Raw genomic sequence first — 18,307 nt, forward strand, 5'->3', positions numbered from 1 at the left:
GCATTGTCGGGACTTGCATCGGTGGTTTTCATCTTATACAGAAGAAGAATTGACAGAAGGTCACAAGCTGTGGTAATCAGTAACTATATCTCGAGCTGGGTAACAATTCCCAGTGGGGTTCCGCAAGGTTCGTTACTTGGTCCTTTATTATTCACCATCTTTATAAATGATATTTCCACCTGCTTTCATAACACTCGCTTGCTCTGTTATGCTGATGATATGAAGATATTTAATACCATTGCGACTCTTAGTGATGGTGAAAACCTTCAAGCTGACCTAGACCGACTGGACAACTATTGCCAAACCAATAAGCTTGATCTCAATCCCTCCAAATGCTCTGTAGTTACTTTTACACGTAAATATAACATTATACCATCGGATTATAAATTAAAAAGTCAAACACTAACAAAAAATACTGTTGTGCGTGATCTTGGAGTTTTATATGACTCTAAACTGTTATTTGATGATCATATTGAACATATAGTCAAGAAAGCTTCAAGCGCCCTGGGATTTGTACAACGCACATGTCCTCGTTCAAAAACATCAAAACATTTAAAATTCTTTACTGCACATTTGTACGCAGTATACTCGGATATGCTTCCGAGGTGTGGAACCCACAATACAACACATACATTAGACGAATTGAGAGGATACAATTAAAATTTATTAAGTATTTATGTTTTCGACTAAAAATTTCTTTTAAATCAGAAAACTATTATAATGTTTGCAAACGATTTCATATAGGGAGTATATATAAAGAAATATATGAAGAAATATATATCTGCTATTTCTCTTCTCTCCATGAGAAGAGAAATAGCAGATATATCTTTCCTCTTGAAAATTACTTCCAATTTAATTGACTGTCCCGAATTATTAACTTTGATAAAATTTAATACCCCTGTTAGCCTTTTCGCGTTTCAATCCTCTTATACATACACCATTAGTTAAAACCAAATACAGGCAAAATTCCTACTTGTGGCGAGTGAGCAGTAACTTTACTAAAATCGATAAGCGAGTAGGCTTAGACCTATTCTGCACAAGCGTAGCATCGGCTAGATACATGTTGAGTAACGAATTCTTTCATTGAATTCTTAGAGCATAAGTATAAGTATGTAATTTATTATATAAGTATATCTATCACTATCGTTGACAGTATTAACTGAAGTGTTCGTAACTATTATAAACTAATATGTCGCTATCCGTGAGGACCTTTTGTGCATTTTTTGGGATCATATTGTAAAAGCATATAAAAGACTTACAAACTCGACTTAACCGATAGTAGGCATATCAAGTTTTTGTTTCTACCAAATACCTCAATGTGCTTATGAACATATATAACATTATCAAGAATATATTGAGAAGCAACAGTCAACATTTTTATTTCTTTAAATTTTTCTCTTAATAATTCTTTAGGACCTAGGTTATAAATAGCGCGAAAAGCCCTCTTCTGCAGCACAAAGATGGTATTAATATCGGCCGCACTGCCCCATAACAATATACCATAGGACATTACACTATGAAAATAACTAAAGTATACTAGTCGCACCGTGTCTATGTCAGTTAACTCCTTTGGACTATCCATTTGGAACTTTGACATCAAAATTTCGTCTTCATTTATTATTATAGAAGTAAAATCAAGTACTGATTCTCGGTTCTAATAACAACACTACTCATTGCAATCTACCGTTGTTTGCAATACGTGATTCGCAATGATTGAAAACATAAGTTCAGTATCGAAATCACAATAAGCCTTTCGTTTACAATTTCATTGAATTTGATAAACTATCGAATGATATTGCAAAAGAAGAACCATAAAGGGTATTATTTGACTTATATTTCTAGGTATCCAGGGGAAAAGTTGTATATAGTAATTCCTCTGTTCTGTGTTAAGCAGCTATAATAAAATAATTGTCTGTGAAAGTAAGTTTTTTTTTATGCCAATACGGGATGAGACGAGCAGGAAGTGCAATTGATGGTAAACGCCCTGCCCCTTACAATGCAGTGCCACTCAGGATTCTTAAAAAACCCAAAAACTCTGAGTTGCACTAAAATTGCACTCGTCACCTTGAGACATAAGATCTTTGTCTCATTTGCCCAGTAATTTAACTAGCTACTAGCCTTTCAAACCGAAATACAGCAATGCTTACACATTACTTCTTCACGGCAGAAATATTCGCAGTTAATAAGTGGTCTAGCCGGCATCCTGTGCCTTTGCACAGGCTCCTTTGAGCCTCCCACTGAAAGTGTCGGAAATCAGATGTAGTGCAGTGTCATTTGCTCATAACAGTCATAATATTGTATGATCGGAGTGGTCTTTTCTTCTTAGTCTTGCATTCCACATTATTATTATGCCGCCATATTATAATGATTTACAGCGAAATATAGTTAACGAACGAAAGAGAGAATGCGTTTTCACTAAAGGCAGTGAAAGATACAGGAGATCTATCTCGGGCTTTCCTTCACCATTGATTTTTCTATGTTGACAAGGCCTTAAAAGTAGCAAGGACAAAATATGTAATGCACGACACCATAGTCTATATATTATAACTGTAACCGATTTTAATTGACAAGTTGTAAACAGTCAGCTACGCTTGGCATTAGCTCCATTATATGAATTTGAAGCCAATAGACTTACGGACGTTCCCAATATTCAGTCTATAGCAACTATCGTTGACTTTTCTGTCCCAATAAACGGTAACTCACCTTATCCGTACACGCTGTCTGTCAATGGGACGACGTATAGCTTACCAGCGAAAGAAGTTTGTATGGAAATTGCAATTCACGCGTCCCAATATAAGGCGATAAGAATGACTTATCCGGTATATTGGGACAGCTTCAGATTATTGACAGATAATTACAGTTGAAGGTAGTAATTTATCTCTCTCTCTATCTGTAGATAGTATATATGGGTACGGCCGTTAGTGTACTAGTAGTTATATGTAAGGTCGTCTATAGCAAGTGTGTTCGAAGTCTATGGCACGCCACATCTTGTATCTTCCTCTGTGTGAGGGGATTTAGCTTTATTCAAGCACGGAACCAATCATAGCGTATATACTTAATTTGCCCGTCGTATAGATGACTTACCGGTCTTGTTTACCACTTATCTCTAAATGTATTTATTTAGGCCCATATCATTTATTTATATATTTAAAAAAACCTGCAAAAAAACATTAAAAATGTTTCACTTGTTACCAAATAAATATTTTTTCAAAAGTGTCGTTTTTCCGTTTCATTAATTTAAGAAAACGGTGCTATATCTATTAATAAACACTGTGTGTGTACTTATGTATGCACGCAAGAATATACTTCTATTATACTTCTTTGGCTTAACGAACCAAAAATCATAAAAATTATTTATTCCTCATGCTATTCTACGTTTTTAGAAAGAACAATTTTGTAGAAATCTTGCAAAATGGCTTTGACAATAAATTATTAAATAATGAATACGGCTGTATGAACCCTTTGCCTGTCCCAATAATGGACGAAGAAAAAAAAAATAACGAATGTCGCAAACGTCAGAAAATTTTAAGAACCAACTTCAACCTATTACTTTTGTGTTACAGTGATGCGCGCGCATCTTAAGATTCCACTCTCATCATATCTTCATAACGTGCCTAAAGAAGTATAACTTCGAATAAGTTTAATTGATAATTTACAATGTTGGCAGGTTATGGCCGCTTTAGCCGGAGTGTACTTGTGGCCAGTGCTTGCTCCTTCTTCACGACGGGGGTCCAGAACTGCGTCATGTCGTACGTGCTGCCAGCTGCCAGGTGCGAGCTGCAACTCACGACCTACCAGGCGGGTCTTATCAACATGGCCTTCATGAGTGGTAGGCATATCAGATATATATCAAATTTACCTAACCACTAGTAACTAAAAAAATTGTAATTTTACCCAAATTTATAATTTTCTTAATCTTCTCTTAAAGCCTCGCCTAGTATCGGAAAACTGTGTATCGAAATCTCGAGCAATTGCTAAATCCGAGTTCATCTGGAAGGCAAAGCTAAATTGGCTTCTTTGAAGCCAATTTGTGTGAAGTGGGCGAAATAAATAGAGTATGGCAATACTTCCAGCCAGCCCACAACCTAGCGAACAAAGTGTAGTTCCGGCTACATATTATTGTGGAGGATTTCTGTCATATCCGCTCAGGCGCTCGGCCTACCCGAGCATCAGCGCGAACCTTTTGACTGCGTGCAACGCAGAGTTGCTCGAATTGTCGCGGATCCAGTGTTCTGTGAACGGCTAGATCACTTGCCGTTCCGTAGAGATGTCTCTTATGCGTGTCTTTTATCGCATTTATCACGGGGAGTGTTCCGAAGAGCTGTTTTACTTGATTTCGAAATTAGGATATCATAGGACCTTTAAATTGAGCCGCTCCGCTTTTAAAAATTTGTATTGGAAGACAACTTGAAGATTCTCATAAAATAAATACACCCGAATCTGTGCTTCAGTGGGACTTTATAGTGCTGATTTTTGAATCTGCAGGTTCAATCATTCCACCGATGTATTTAAGGTTCACCGGCCGGCAGCTGCTACGAAAAACCACGTGCATGAACAAGATATCTTCCCATCTCCCTGGGTCTGATAAAGAGGTTTTGAAAATAATAAGCAAGTTTAGAATTGAAGACTGTCTATCTCTGGTCTATCGCTATACCAAATTTCATCAAAATCGGTTCAGTAGCTCCGGCTTAAAAGCGTAACAAACAAACTTACGTACACATTTATAATTTTAGTAGGTATTAATTGTTTTTATCATATTTACTAAGGTGCAGGTTATTTATACACCTAATAGTGTGCCATCACCTAAGCATAGTTGAGCGGCGCGGAAACCTTTAGAAGTGGGAGGCTCCTATTTCTGCCGTGAAGCAGTAATGTGTAAGCATTACTGTGTTTCGGTCTGGAGAGCACCGTAGCTAGTGAAATTACTAGGCAAATGAGACTTGACATCTTATGTCACTAGTTGACGAGCGCAGTTGTAGTGCTGCTCAGAATTTTTGGGATTTTAAATAATCCTGAGTGGCACTGCATTCTAATGGGCATCAATTACCATCAGCTGAACGTCCTGCTCGTCTCGTCCCTTATTTCCATTTAAAAAAAGCGGCATGACAGTGTCTCAGCTCCATATTAATTACGCTGTGGCGCAGGAGCGATGGCTCTGTCGTCTACACTAGCTCTGAGACAGTCTTGTAATAATTGCCAGTTCGATTACCAATTGATACCTTGTTCATTATTCTATTCTGCTTGTTTGGCTAAGTGCATAATTGCACCAAGATAACTATTATGAATTTAAAAGCGATTTTACTCTTCGTAGCTGATGCTATTTGCCGAATAGCGCAATGCTTTTTTTATGTTTTAGACTAACATGACCACTTGTTGCTACTGAGGTATTTCACCAAGAAAATTGTGTCTATTTTGAGGCAAAATATAATTATGTATGTCAAGCCACTATACAGTATTTTTTTTAATAAAAATAAGCGACTAGACGAGCAGTACGTTCAGCTGATGGCAATCGATACGCCCTGCCCATTACAATGCAGTACTGCTCAGGATTCTTGAAAAACTCGAAAATTCTGAGCGGGACTACGATTGCGCTCGTCACCATGAGACGTAAAATGTTTAGTCTCATTTGCCCAGTTATTTCACTAGCTACGGCGCCCTTCAGACCGAAACACAGTAATGTTTACACTTTATTGGTTCACGGCAAAAATAGGCGCCGTTGTAGTACCCAAAATCTAGCCGGCATCCTGTGAAAAGGAGGCACCCACGGTAATAACTGTTATTTTATGAAAATAATAGGTTGATTGAGACATAAAATAAAAAACAAACTGAAATACAATTTAAATTGAGCGGGTCCCTGCGACTTTACTCATGTTTATTTGGATGTATGATTTCAATAAACTTAATAGAGATTGAGCTTCGCCGCTCTGAGCTCTATCTATACTACTATAAAATAATCGACTAAAGGAGCGCGGTCAGTCATAACAAATTTTACAAAAATAATTCATACAAAATTATTATTATCAAGCCGGAGCACCCACAAAATAAACATAATAATATGTTTAATGAATTCTGAAATTCAGGAAGTCAAATGCCTAAAGTTTCCTGGGGACTTCATACAGAACAATTACTTTACTATTCTAAGGATTAACTTGTTATCGTCTACTTGAAGAATAGTCTTTGGGACCTATTTATTACATTTGACGTTTATACAGATTTTTTTATTATGGGACACAGGTATTGTTCATTATTGTTTTCGAGGTTATTTTTGTTAAATCTTAAGAGAAAATTTGTTGAATGTTATTCTCGTTATTATATGAGAACTTAATGTTTCTATTATTATCATAAAATAAATAACAAAATACACGGTATTTAACAATATAATGAATGTGTTAACATTTTGCGGAACATCTTAAAAGGAGCGTTAACAGATAAAACAAACTTAGTGTGTGTTATTATATTGATGCTTGTTAGAATAAGGCGGGTCCTAATATTTATTTATGGGTGACGTAAATAATAACTTCCATCGAATCTACTTTTGCGAATCAAAAGAGTTTATCATATTTAGGAGTGCAATTTCTCGCAAGCTTCACTCTTTAACAAGAGGTCATATAAATTCGATTATTCTGACAGAATAGTAATGAGTGGGCTTATTTTTTTGCTCGAATAAGCGCTACATAGCAACGTGATAGTTTTTTTTTAAATAACGTATTCAATGCGTCTACAGAACTCAACACGTTTTTTGACGTTTTGTGACTTGGAATTTGGTTTACCTATTTGAGCAATCTGTATTTTTTTGCTGAATATAGAATTTGTACTATATTATTCCGGTCTTTTTTTATTAAAATGCGGGACAAGACGAGCAGGACGTTCAGCTGATGCTTATTGATACACCCTGCCCATTACAATGCAGTGCCGCTCTGGATTATTGAAAAACCCAAAAATTCTGAGCCGCACTACAGTTGCGCTCGTCACCTTGAGACATAAGATGCTAAGTCTCATTTGCCCAGTAATTTCACTAGCTACGGCGCCCTTCAGACCGAAACACAGTTTACACATTACTGGTTCACGGCAGAAATAGGTACCGCATAGGATGCTGGCTAGATTATGTGTACCGTTGTGAACAATACGTTATGTTATTAAAGTGATAACCCTCACCTCTTGGATTAATACACAAATAAAATTTGAAGAACAAAATTTTATGGACGATGCGGGATTCGAACCCACGACTTCCGACGTTCCGTGCCGGTGCTCTAACCAACTGAGTTGGTTACTAAAATTTTGTTTTTCAAATTTTATTTGTGTACCGTTGTGGTACACATAATCTAGCCAGCAAATAAAAAATATAAGGATAGGTTGTGGCTTTTAAAATATTGGCACAAATTGTTAATATTTTATATTACTAGGTGGAGTGGCCAGTGCCTTCTTCTGGGGAATCGTTGGAGATGTCTTCGGGAGGAAAAATGTTCTGAGCATGACACTACTGGTCGATTCTACGTTACTGCTAGCACAGAGCACAGTCACCGACTACCGACTCTTGCTGGCTGCCCGGTCTATCAATGGATTTCTAATTGGTAAGGTTATATCCATATTATTATTGGTTATAGGTTATCACGGGCTACTATCGCAACTCGACGACTATGGCGCGCCTATTTTGCGTGGTGAGGTGGGCGGATAATCTTGCCATCCCAGCTCCTCTTCAAGGTAGTTAATCAAATCGCCGATGTCACCCATGACCTAGGGGAGAGTCCTCGGTGACCGCAGGTGTTTGGCCCGATATGTGGCCACACCCCTACACTCCAGAATGATATTGTGTGCATTATTTTGTACAACGTAAGTAGTTGAAATTTTCACTATTTAACTACTTGTACAATTGCTACATTCATACCATACTTCAGTCCATGGATCTCGCCATATGACCTGCCCAGGGCCACTTTTGTGTTACAGCGTACTCAATTTTGTATTATATACTCCGTAAAATTGACAACACGTCGAAAATCACGCTTTATTTGATCGTTTAATACTAGGTATTATGTCATAGTGAATCTATTAAACCTGTGAAAAAAATATATCACCAATCAACTTGTTGGATTTGTACGCAATTCTACATTTGGTTATCATTTGTGATAATATATAACATCATCATATTAATAGGAATACTTGTTAACACATTGTCGAGCCAGATAAGGCACTTAGAAAAATATTTTTAAATTGTTATTGTCACTATAATAAGTGTTACATCCAAAAAGATTTTAGAGTAGGTACTTTTTATAAAATTATTGATTTAAATATATATTTTTCATTCTCGATAGCATAACATTATTGGAAGGCGAAAAGATCAAAATAAATTTTTTTTATTCAATTTATTGCACGCAATTTTTGGTTAATTTGGCATTTTAATAGAAGGTAAGATTTACAAAAATGTTAAGCAAACAAAAATCTAGTTTCATTAATAAGTAATGATTTATTTGACATGATAATGTCTTTCTTGATAGTATGAATAGTTTTTAATTACAACTAACTCTGTTTGTAGAAACCTAACAATCTGACAATAATTTATGTTAACTAACGGCCGTTTCCAATAATCTATCTACCCTTAGTTTAACTTACTAGAGGTAGACAAATCTATCCCTATACGCTTACATACATTTCAGTAACTTATCGACAGATAGCATTGGACTATAACTATATTGGACATAACGGTGATAGCAATGTATCCGTAACTAGAGATACGTTATTGAAAACGGCCGTTAGATCATTCATACTTCTAGATAGACTATGACAGCTGTGAAAACGTTGAAAAACACTAAGCTTAGAACTAAACTCTATTTTGAGCAATATACGCAAACTGACACAAAGTGTCGTACAAATCGCAACTGTATAATTTAGCTTGTCATGCACACTAAACTAATATTCCTGGCCTGTTTTTATCGGTTGTCTAACAGCAAGAGACTCTATCTAGACGAATAAATTATCTAACTACTATGTTAATAATTTCAGGCGCGCCATCAACACTGGTTTTCACGTATCTGTCAGATCTGGTTGGAGCGAAGAAACGTCAGATTTATCTTGATATAACTGGAATGAGCTTTGTGGCAGCGTGGCTTATATTACCAGGTATAATGACCTAATATTATGTGAAAGTTTAGACTAAATTTTTTTTTATGGAAAAAGGAGGATAAACAAGCGTACGCGTCACCTGGTGTTAAGTGATCACCGCGGCCCACATTCTCTTGCAACACCAGATTAATCACAGGAGCGTTGCCGGCCTTTAAGGAAGGTGTACGCGCTTTTTTTAAGGTACCCATGTCCCATGTCGTATCGTCCCGGAAACACTGCACAAGGTAGCTCATTCTACAGCTTTGTAGTACGTGAAAGAACTTTCCTTGAAAGCCGCACAGTGGAGGACTGCCTCACATCCAGATGGTGGGGATGATATCCTAATTTGTGGCGTGTCGTGCGAAGGTGGAATTCGGTGGCAGGAATCAGTTGAAACGGCTCTTCGGAACACTCCCCGTGATAAATGCGGTAGAAGACGCACTAAACTGGATTGGATATAAAAAAATAATATTTATCTTTATGAACTGCGTATGTATGTTTACGTCTGCGAATTGTAATATGAATAATACGTTATACGTATAACAGTTTCAATGTTAAGTTTAATAATAAATGTATACTTCTTTCTAAGTGCATGCTTTGCTCTAATCTTGACCGTGACCTCTCGAACGGTACTGAATACACATGCCTATTAGGTACGCTACCCATGGATAGTGTGCGCTATGCTATGATATAAATTTTATAATAATAATGAAATATTACTATTTAAGTGAAATGTCGCATACATTTTTTATTTATTTCTATCAGTGCGTATGTGTTACATGTCAACTCAATTTCTGTTTATTATATTATAATTATGTTTAGGTACTCAGTAGCAAAAATGTGGAACATATTTTTTTTATGATTTACTTACTTGTATGTTGGTAATCAACAACGTTACATTTATTATAATAACAATATTATTTTCACGGACATTAATTTGTTACATAATTGTATGTTTCACACAATATTATATGCATGGAATTTTGGAAAATGAGCAAGGAATACTTTTCGTATATTTGACGTTTTGATAGAATACACGAAAAACAATGTTGAAGTTCTCACGCTTCTAATACTCTTCTTTAATAATAATGTTCAAAAGTATTTCATTTTGGGGCACGTTTAAATATGCTTATAATATTATAATCATCTCATAGCTTTCACTGGAAGACAAACTTTATGAGCTGTCAATATGAATGAAATGTATATTTATTTAGCTTACATTTCACCTATTGCTTTTTAACGAGGTCGTCTTAGTTCTTATATCCAGGCTAGTATTATTCTAGAACGCACAATAATTTAGAACGCACTTTCTAAGTTGTGTTAAGCTTATCGGATATCTATTCGAAGCTTTTGATAGAGCCAAACAAAAGAAAAGCTAGTCTTATGGTAAATTGTTACCACAACCGAAAACTTATAGGTTCAGGTTTATAGAAGGATCATTGCTGGCTATTTGGATGTTACTCTTCCAGCATCGAGTAGCAATGTAATAATATTTTACCTTTAAAAACATAATTTTAAACAAACACAAACATTTAAAGTTATCACTTTAAAAACACAACAAATTGTTTAGATTTGCAAGAGCGACATCTCAAGTCAATTTCCTAATATGCAAATATTGGGGTTGAGCAGGTTATCAACTGTAATCCCGTAGATGAAGCCACAACCTCAGAGTTGAACAAAGGACACAGGATTTTATGATGATACGTCACTCGAACGGTTAGCTCAGTTGGAAGAGCACTCACACGAAAAAAAAAGGCAAAAACAGGACAGTTTTCAAATTTTATTTGTGTATTACACCTAGAAGTGAGGGCTATCACTTTGAAACCCAACAAATTGTTTATTATATTGTTCTGGAAATGACTGTGAAGAAACTTTGACTTTCAATTATTTATGCTACCTTATGTTGCTATGTTTAACTTTGTAATTTCAGCTATTGCGTGGCTAGTAATACCTTTCAACGTGAACTCACAACCAACATTATGGCCGATTTACTCCTGGAGGCTGTATATTGCCATCTGCAGTATACCAGGGTTCCTGGCTGGAATATGGCTTACATTTCTTCCTGAGAGCCCTCGACTCTTGTCTGACACCAACAGGGGCGAGGAAGCCCTGAAGATAATGAATTATATTAATAAAAGTAATAATGGACTAGATGCAGAATTTAAGGTAACAAAACATAGAGAATAAGTGCCTATGATATTAATGTGATGGACGCATAGTTTTGATATATTCTACACTATGACCAACATTTAGACCAATAAAAATCATACACTGTATAGGGAAATACATGATATGTATCAATATCGTAAGTGACTTGTGGTGCCAGGTCGACTCGACTTGTTATAGTTGATAAATCATTGTATTTGTTCGATGAAACTACTATATTTATAACAGTAATCACGACCATCATGTTCACGAAGCATCTTTACACAAACAATGAAGTCATGCTCTAAAGCTTGATGCATCCCATATAAATCAAATCAAAATCAAATCAAATCAAAATCACTTTATTCATGTAGGTCAACAAAATATTTTTCTTATTGAATCTACCGCTACTTCGTAAAGGGTTGAGCTAATGAGAAGAAGTAGCAAGAAACTCATGGCCACTCTTTTATATCAAGATTTATATGAAAATTTATATTTATACAGGTCATTCTTTATATCTTTTTATGAAATAATTTATTTTATTTAAACGCGATTCATATTTTGGCTGCAGCACCTTACAAACTTACTTGCAATATATATTAGAGCAATTGATAATTAAATACTCTACTTGATTGAAAAGAATAGCCGTTGAGTTTCTTGTAAGTTCTTCTCACGGGCTCTCCTTTTTCCGAACATATGGTAAATTCAGTAATTTAAAAGAAATATTTATATTGGCGATTCAAAAGCGCTAAATTGAAGCCTAACTGAATAAAGTTCACTTGATTTTGACATTTTTTCGACGAAAATGGATTAATTATTATCTTATATATTCCAATACCCTTTTATTTTATTTGATTTATTTATTTATTAGCATCGCCAACACAATAATCACTAACCAATTACATTAAATATAATTCTAAATAAGTCTAAGTGTTATTGCACTTACAGGCAACGACCACATGCAAGTAAAACATACATAATTATTGAATTTTAACAACATAAGAACTAATACTAACATATAATATAATACAATTATATAATAAGATACAATACAATTATAAATAAAAATGAACAAAACTTATTTTACTTAAATACGGCAGAACTAAACTATTACATTAAATTAATAATTTTTGTTGAGCAGCAAATTATATTCCTGTCTGTATGTTGCTAACATATCAATTTCTGAAGATTGTACCGAAAAGCAGAGAGTTATCATTAAAATGTCTATAGTTCGATCAACTTTCGGAAGGCTATTATAAGTGCGAACAATTCTATTAAGAGTGCGAAAGTGACCTAGGGTTAGACTTGCAAAGTATTTGGTGAATATGTATCGTGTTTGCTGATTCTCGGGAGTCTCGTGGGAGCGGATACATTAATTAACGAGATAATTTTATTGATACCTATTCTTTTTCAGATCAAGAAAATTATTCAAGACAGCATATTTGTATCGAAAAGCGTGAAGGGTGAGGAAAATAGAACCAAGGCCTTATTTGTGAGCGTCCTCAAGGACCTGAAGATGTTTGTCTCCAAAGCTTATGCCGTCAAGTCAAGTCTAATTTTATTCATATTCTTTGCAAATATGGCCGCGTGAGTATTAACCAATCACTTAAATCTAATTAACTATATTCTCATTTAAACATCTTGACTGCTGTTTCTCAATATATTCTTGACTAGTTGACCCGATAGACATTGTTCTGTATATAATAAATAAAATAATTTTTTTATGAATTTGTCAGTAATATATCATAACATCAAGAATTATTTCGTAAAATATGCTCCCTGTTGTTGTAATGAAATTGTTTTACAACAGAACTGTCAAAGCGTGTGTCAATAAATTTTCTCATAGAAAATATGTCCATACAAAACAAATATCGGACGACGGGGGACACATCAAAGGAAAAACAAAATTGTTGTTTTTTTTTTAATTCCGAACACTTTCATATTTATTCACCTTTTAAACCTTCCCTGGGCTTCCACAAATAATTCAAGACCAAAATTAGACAAATCGGTCCAGCCGTTCTCGAGTTTTAGCGAGACTAACGATCAGCAATTCATTTATATATATATATATATATATATAGATAAGATAAGATAATGTAATGTAGGCACATAAGTGAATTTTCTAGAAACTGTCATCACCATAATATTAACAGCAGGTACAGACATAAACTTATAATGCTTAATACTTGGCTAAGTCGAGTTAGTATGTATATGTAAGGCGATGTATATGCTTTTACAACAAGATCCCAGAAAATGTTCAAAACAAAAGTATTACCTTATTGAAAAGAATTGTTACAAAACTTTTGTGTGGTAAATACCATAAATGACTTTCTCAAAGATAGCACTGATTGTGAATGGAGTGACCGTAACAGTCTCTTGACAAGAGTCTATGTTGATCAGCTTTTTGTCCGCAGAGGTTTTGGCTTGAACCTTTGGATACCAGAACTGTTGCTTCGTATGCAGGGAAAGGATTGCAAGTCAACGTCTCTTGAATACAAAGTGGTCAACACAAGTCATGCCTCCTGGAAAGACTTGCCGAAGAGGATAGACTATGGATCGCAGGAGAGATATAACTACACTATTGAAGTCAGGGGAGAACACTGTGATGGAAATATTGATCATAGTGTAAGCATATAAGAAATAAAGCTAAGACTTTCCTTACATCCTTCTTTTTTATATATTTTACACTAGCTGACCCGGCAAACGTTGTTTTGCCATATAAAATATTTTTAGTATTTTACCGTTTTTTCTCAGACTTACTTTTTAAAGCCGACAACCAAGACCACGAAAACGTATTTTTATTTTTCGGGTTAATATAATATAGCATAAAACACTCACATAAAATGTGGCTTTCTATTGGTAAGAAAAATTTTAAAATCGTTTCAGTTGATCCAGAGATTATCATTATTAGAAAATATTTTATTTATTCGTCAACATTTCAATGTTTTTATATTATTTTTCTGTTCGGAACGGAGACAATCCAACAAATTAAAAATCATGAAAATCCGTCCAGCTGTTCTCCAGATATAAGTGTTCGAACAAGTGTGTAATGTATGTAATGGAACTTCACGCCTGTTCCGTAGACGCTACGCATCACGCCAGGCTAAGCAGCAAATGCAGTATCCACTTTGTAGCGCTCCGAGCTAGTGGCACACCGTTGGATCCACTAAACATGAAAATAAAAAATCATTAAGAAATTAATTTAAACAATTAAAAATTATTTTATAAATCAAAATCAAATCAAATCAAAATCAGTTTATTCACGTAGGTCACGGAAGTGACACTTATGAATGTCAAAAAAAATGTTTTTGGTCTTTGGAATGCAAAATCTCTTGGATTTTATTATGTTTCTAAAATTACTTGGCCTTTGATACTCTATTAAAAATGATGGTTCATTGTAGGCTCACATTAACTTGAAATTATAGCTGTGAAGGCTTAGAATGTCTTGTTATAATTTATCAAATTGTTAGGTATCTGTAATAATATATCAAATTGTTTGGTATCTGCAATAATTTATTAAAATATAAGGTATCTGTAATAATTTATCGAATTGTTAGGTATCTGTAATAATTTATCAAATTATGAGGAACCTGTAATAAATTATCAAAATGTTAGGTATCTGTAATAATTTATCAAATTGTGAGGTATCTGTAATAATTTATCAAAACGTTAGGTATTTGTAATAATTTATGAAATTGTTAGGTATCTGTAATAATTTATCAAAATATAAGGTATCTGTAGGAATTTATCAAATTATGAGGTATCTGTAATAAATTATCAAAATGTTAGGTATGTGTAATAATTTATCAAATTGTGTGTGGGGTCTCTGTAATAATTTATCAAATTATGAGGTATCTGTAATAAATCATCAAATTGTGGGGTCTCTGTAATAATTTATCAAATTGTGGGGTCTCTGTAATAATTTATCAAATTATGAGGTATCTGTAATAAACTATCAAAATGTTAGGTATCTGTAATAATTTATGAAATTGTTAGGTATCTGTAATAATTTATCAAATTGTAAGGTATCTGTAATAATTTACCAAAAATATAAGGTATCTGTAATAATTAATCAAATTGTAAGGTATCTGTAATAATTTATCAACTTGTTAGGTATCTGTAATAATTTATCAAATTATAAAGTATCTGTAATAAATTATCAAAATGTTAGGTATCTGTAATAATTTATGAAATTGTTAGGTATCTGTAATAATTTATCAACTTGTTAGGTATCTGTAATAATTAATCAAATTGTAAGGTATCTGTAATATTTCATAAAGGTATTCACGTCTGGGCTGATAGTGGGCGCGTGCTGCGTGCTTGGCAACGCGGCGTGTGCGCTGATCTCGTCGCGGGGCGACGGACGCGGCGTACGGCGTGCGGCGGCCGCGTGCACACTGGCGTGCGCGCTCGCGTGTGTGTGTCTGGCGGCGTGCGTGTGTGCGTGCTCGTCGAGCAGGGTGGCCGTGGCGGCGGCTGCGGCGCTCAACGCGGCCTCGCTCAACGGCAACGTGCTGCTGATAAGATTGTTGCTGCATGCGCTACCGGCTAAGCTAAGGTACATTTTTTGCAAGTTTTTTTTTATGAAAATGAGGGACGAGACGAACAGGACGTTCAGCTGCCCATTACAATGCAGTGCCGCTCAGGATTCTAGAAAGTCTCCAAATATTTCACTAGCTACGGCGCCCTTCACACAGAAACACAAAAACGCTTACACATTACTGCTTTACGGCAGAAATAGGCACCGTTGTGATACCCATAATCTAGCCGGCATCCTGTGCAATGGAGCCTCTCACAGGGTAGTAGCAGGGTAGAGTAGGGTGTATATTCCAGCGTGTATCACATCACGCTTAGGCAATAATTATACCTTCGCGAGCAAGTGGATTCTTAAGACTGAGATCTATTAAAAGCGTACTTAGACTTTGCTCACACTTACGTAAAACTTAGCTGAGTGTAATCTTAGTATAATGTTTGATATCGTTTTTATATTTGACAGCTGAAATTATGCTGAGCTTAAGCTAAGACAGCCCAATGCAAAAGTCAAGTTCGCGTTTTGTCACACTCAGCTAAGTTTTACGTAAGTAAGCACTAAGTTTGCTCTATAGATCTCAGCCTTAGAGGCAGTGAGTTGGCTGTCAAATACGACCCATATAGCCCAGTGGTTAATGACCCTTACTACTAAGCTCCCGGAGATTTTAAGTCCCGGGTTAAAATCTCGATACAAACGCTTGCATCATTGAATATGGATTTTTGTTTCTGAGTCATCGATGTATATATTATGATTATTTACGTAAGTATATCGTATTCAACATACGATATACATACGTATATGTATTAAACACAGGAATGTTTCGTTGTGTTGTGGATTGATTAGGATTGAGCACAATTATTGCTGATGATAAGACAAGTTCAGAGATTGATATCACAGTAACTTTTCTTTTACGTCTGTATCTGTTTTTTTTACTACTTACGTGTACTTTTTGTACAATTTTCTATTTATACTTAAACTATTAAAAGATACACTGCAAACTTGCCAACTCCTCTTACTCACAAATATGAAATTCGAGTTGCACTTTGCAGCTCAGATATTTATTGAATTCAGAGAGATCTCCATATATATTAGTAAATGTATTAGTAACAATATTTCTTATGAACTATGTTAATATTTATTTATTTAGTAAGACCGAAATTTGTTTACATTGATGCATTAAATATTTATAATACAGACTAAATTTAATGTACTTAATGTAACAAACAATTACAGGTATCTACCACATACCTTAATAATTTTCACAATCTAAATATTAGTTTAAGTGAAAAAAAAAAAACTTGTAAGTAATAATGATTAAATGATTTGGTATTAAATTATTATAAAAGACTATGAAATATTGTAATAATCATCGTTTGCTCACGAGTGAAACAACTAATCTTTACTATGTAGCACTACACCCGGACACGTCCGCACGCAACCAATAGCCGATTAGAACTGGCCTTCCGCTGTACTGTGCATTCGTTGTATAGCACTCAACGTCACACGGTTAATGTCATTGTCGATGTCGTGACAGTGACAATGATAGTTAACACATACTCTGTACAGACTAGATGTCAGTACACTACAAATATAATTATTATGACTACATATATTTCATTCACTAAACTTACAATAATTTACGAACTGTATGGACAGAAAACGTGAAATTAATATCGATGTAATCACTATATGTGTTTACCATCTTGCACAGCCTAGGAATAGGGAGAGTTCGCTCCAAACATTTGCATTGCAGTATTATTAGCCAAATATTTATCAACCTAGAGCTAACTGTATCCAGTGTTTCTGGAAGTAGCAGTCAGCAATCATCTTTAGAATGCTGTTACTGCTTACACGTAGACGCTGCAACATGCATTACATATTTTGTTCATGACAACGATGACTGTCTGCTAGTATCTCGCCATTACTCTAACGGCCGTTCCCAATATAATATCTACAGATAGAGATAAATTACTACCTTCTACTGTCAGGAATTAGCTGTCAATAATCTGAAGCTGTCCCAATATACCCGATAAGTCATTGTTATCGCCTTATATTGGGACGCGTGAATTGCAATTTCCATACAAACTTCTATCGCTGGTACGCTATACGTCGTCCCATTGACAGACAACGTGTACGGAGAAGGTGAGTTAACGTCGATAAGTTTATTGGGATAGACAAGTCAGACGATAGTTCAGATTTTTATCTTAAGTAAGAAATAGACTGAATATTGGGAACGGCCGTAAATGGATTACAGTCTACATACGATTCTACTATTCGTCTAAGGTCGGCTCCAATTATAATGAATTGTGTATCTGAATTTTAGTGGCCTGGGTGTCTGCTGGGGCGCGTGGTGGGGACGAGCTGGTGGTGTGGCATCAAACCTGGCTGTCGGAGTTCTCTTAGACTACTCTTGTCCGGCTCCGTTTGTCTCAGTTGGTGCTCTTCTAGCTTGTAAGTATTCTTTTTTTTTTTATTAAAATAAGGGACGAGACGAGCAGGACGTTCAGCTGATGGTAATTAATTCTCCCTGCCCAT

General features: G+C 35.2%; 1 protein-coding gene across 1 annotated transcript in view; it reads left to right on the plus strand.

Annotated features, from left to right (window-relative positions):
• Positions 1-18,307, plus strand: part of LOC126974531 (synaptic vesicle glycoprotein 2B-like) — a 45,052-nt gene that overhangs the window by 21,169 nt on the left and 5,576 nt on the right. Inside the window, exons 3-10 of the mRNA XM_050822046.1 lie at positions 3,668-3,829; positions 7,404-7,571; positions 8,998-9,114; positions 11,027-11,262; positions 12,656-12,828; positions 13,656-13,866; positions 15,522-15,799; positions 18,096-18,223. Coding sequence (XP_050678003.1) covers positions 3,668-3,829; positions 7,404-7,571; positions 8,998-9,114; positions 11,027-11,262; positions 12,656-12,828; positions 13,656-13,866; positions 15,522-15,799; positions 18,096-18,223 — 1,473 coding nt within the window. The remainder of the gene's footprint in view (positions 1-3,667; positions 3,830-7,403; positions 7,572-8,997; positions 9,115-11,026; positions 11,263-12,655; positions 12,829-13,655; positions 13,867-15,521; positions 15,800-18,095; positions 18,224-18,307) is intronic.

The sequence above is a fragment of the Leptidea sinapis genome, chromosome 32, assembly GCF_905404315.1.
Source record: "Leptidea sinapis chromosome 32, ilLepSina1.1, whole genome shotgun sequence".
In the NCBI taxonomy this organism is placed as follows: domain Eukaryota; kingdom Metazoa; phylum Arthropoda; class Insecta; order Lepidoptera; family Pieridae; genus Leptidea; species Leptidea sinapis.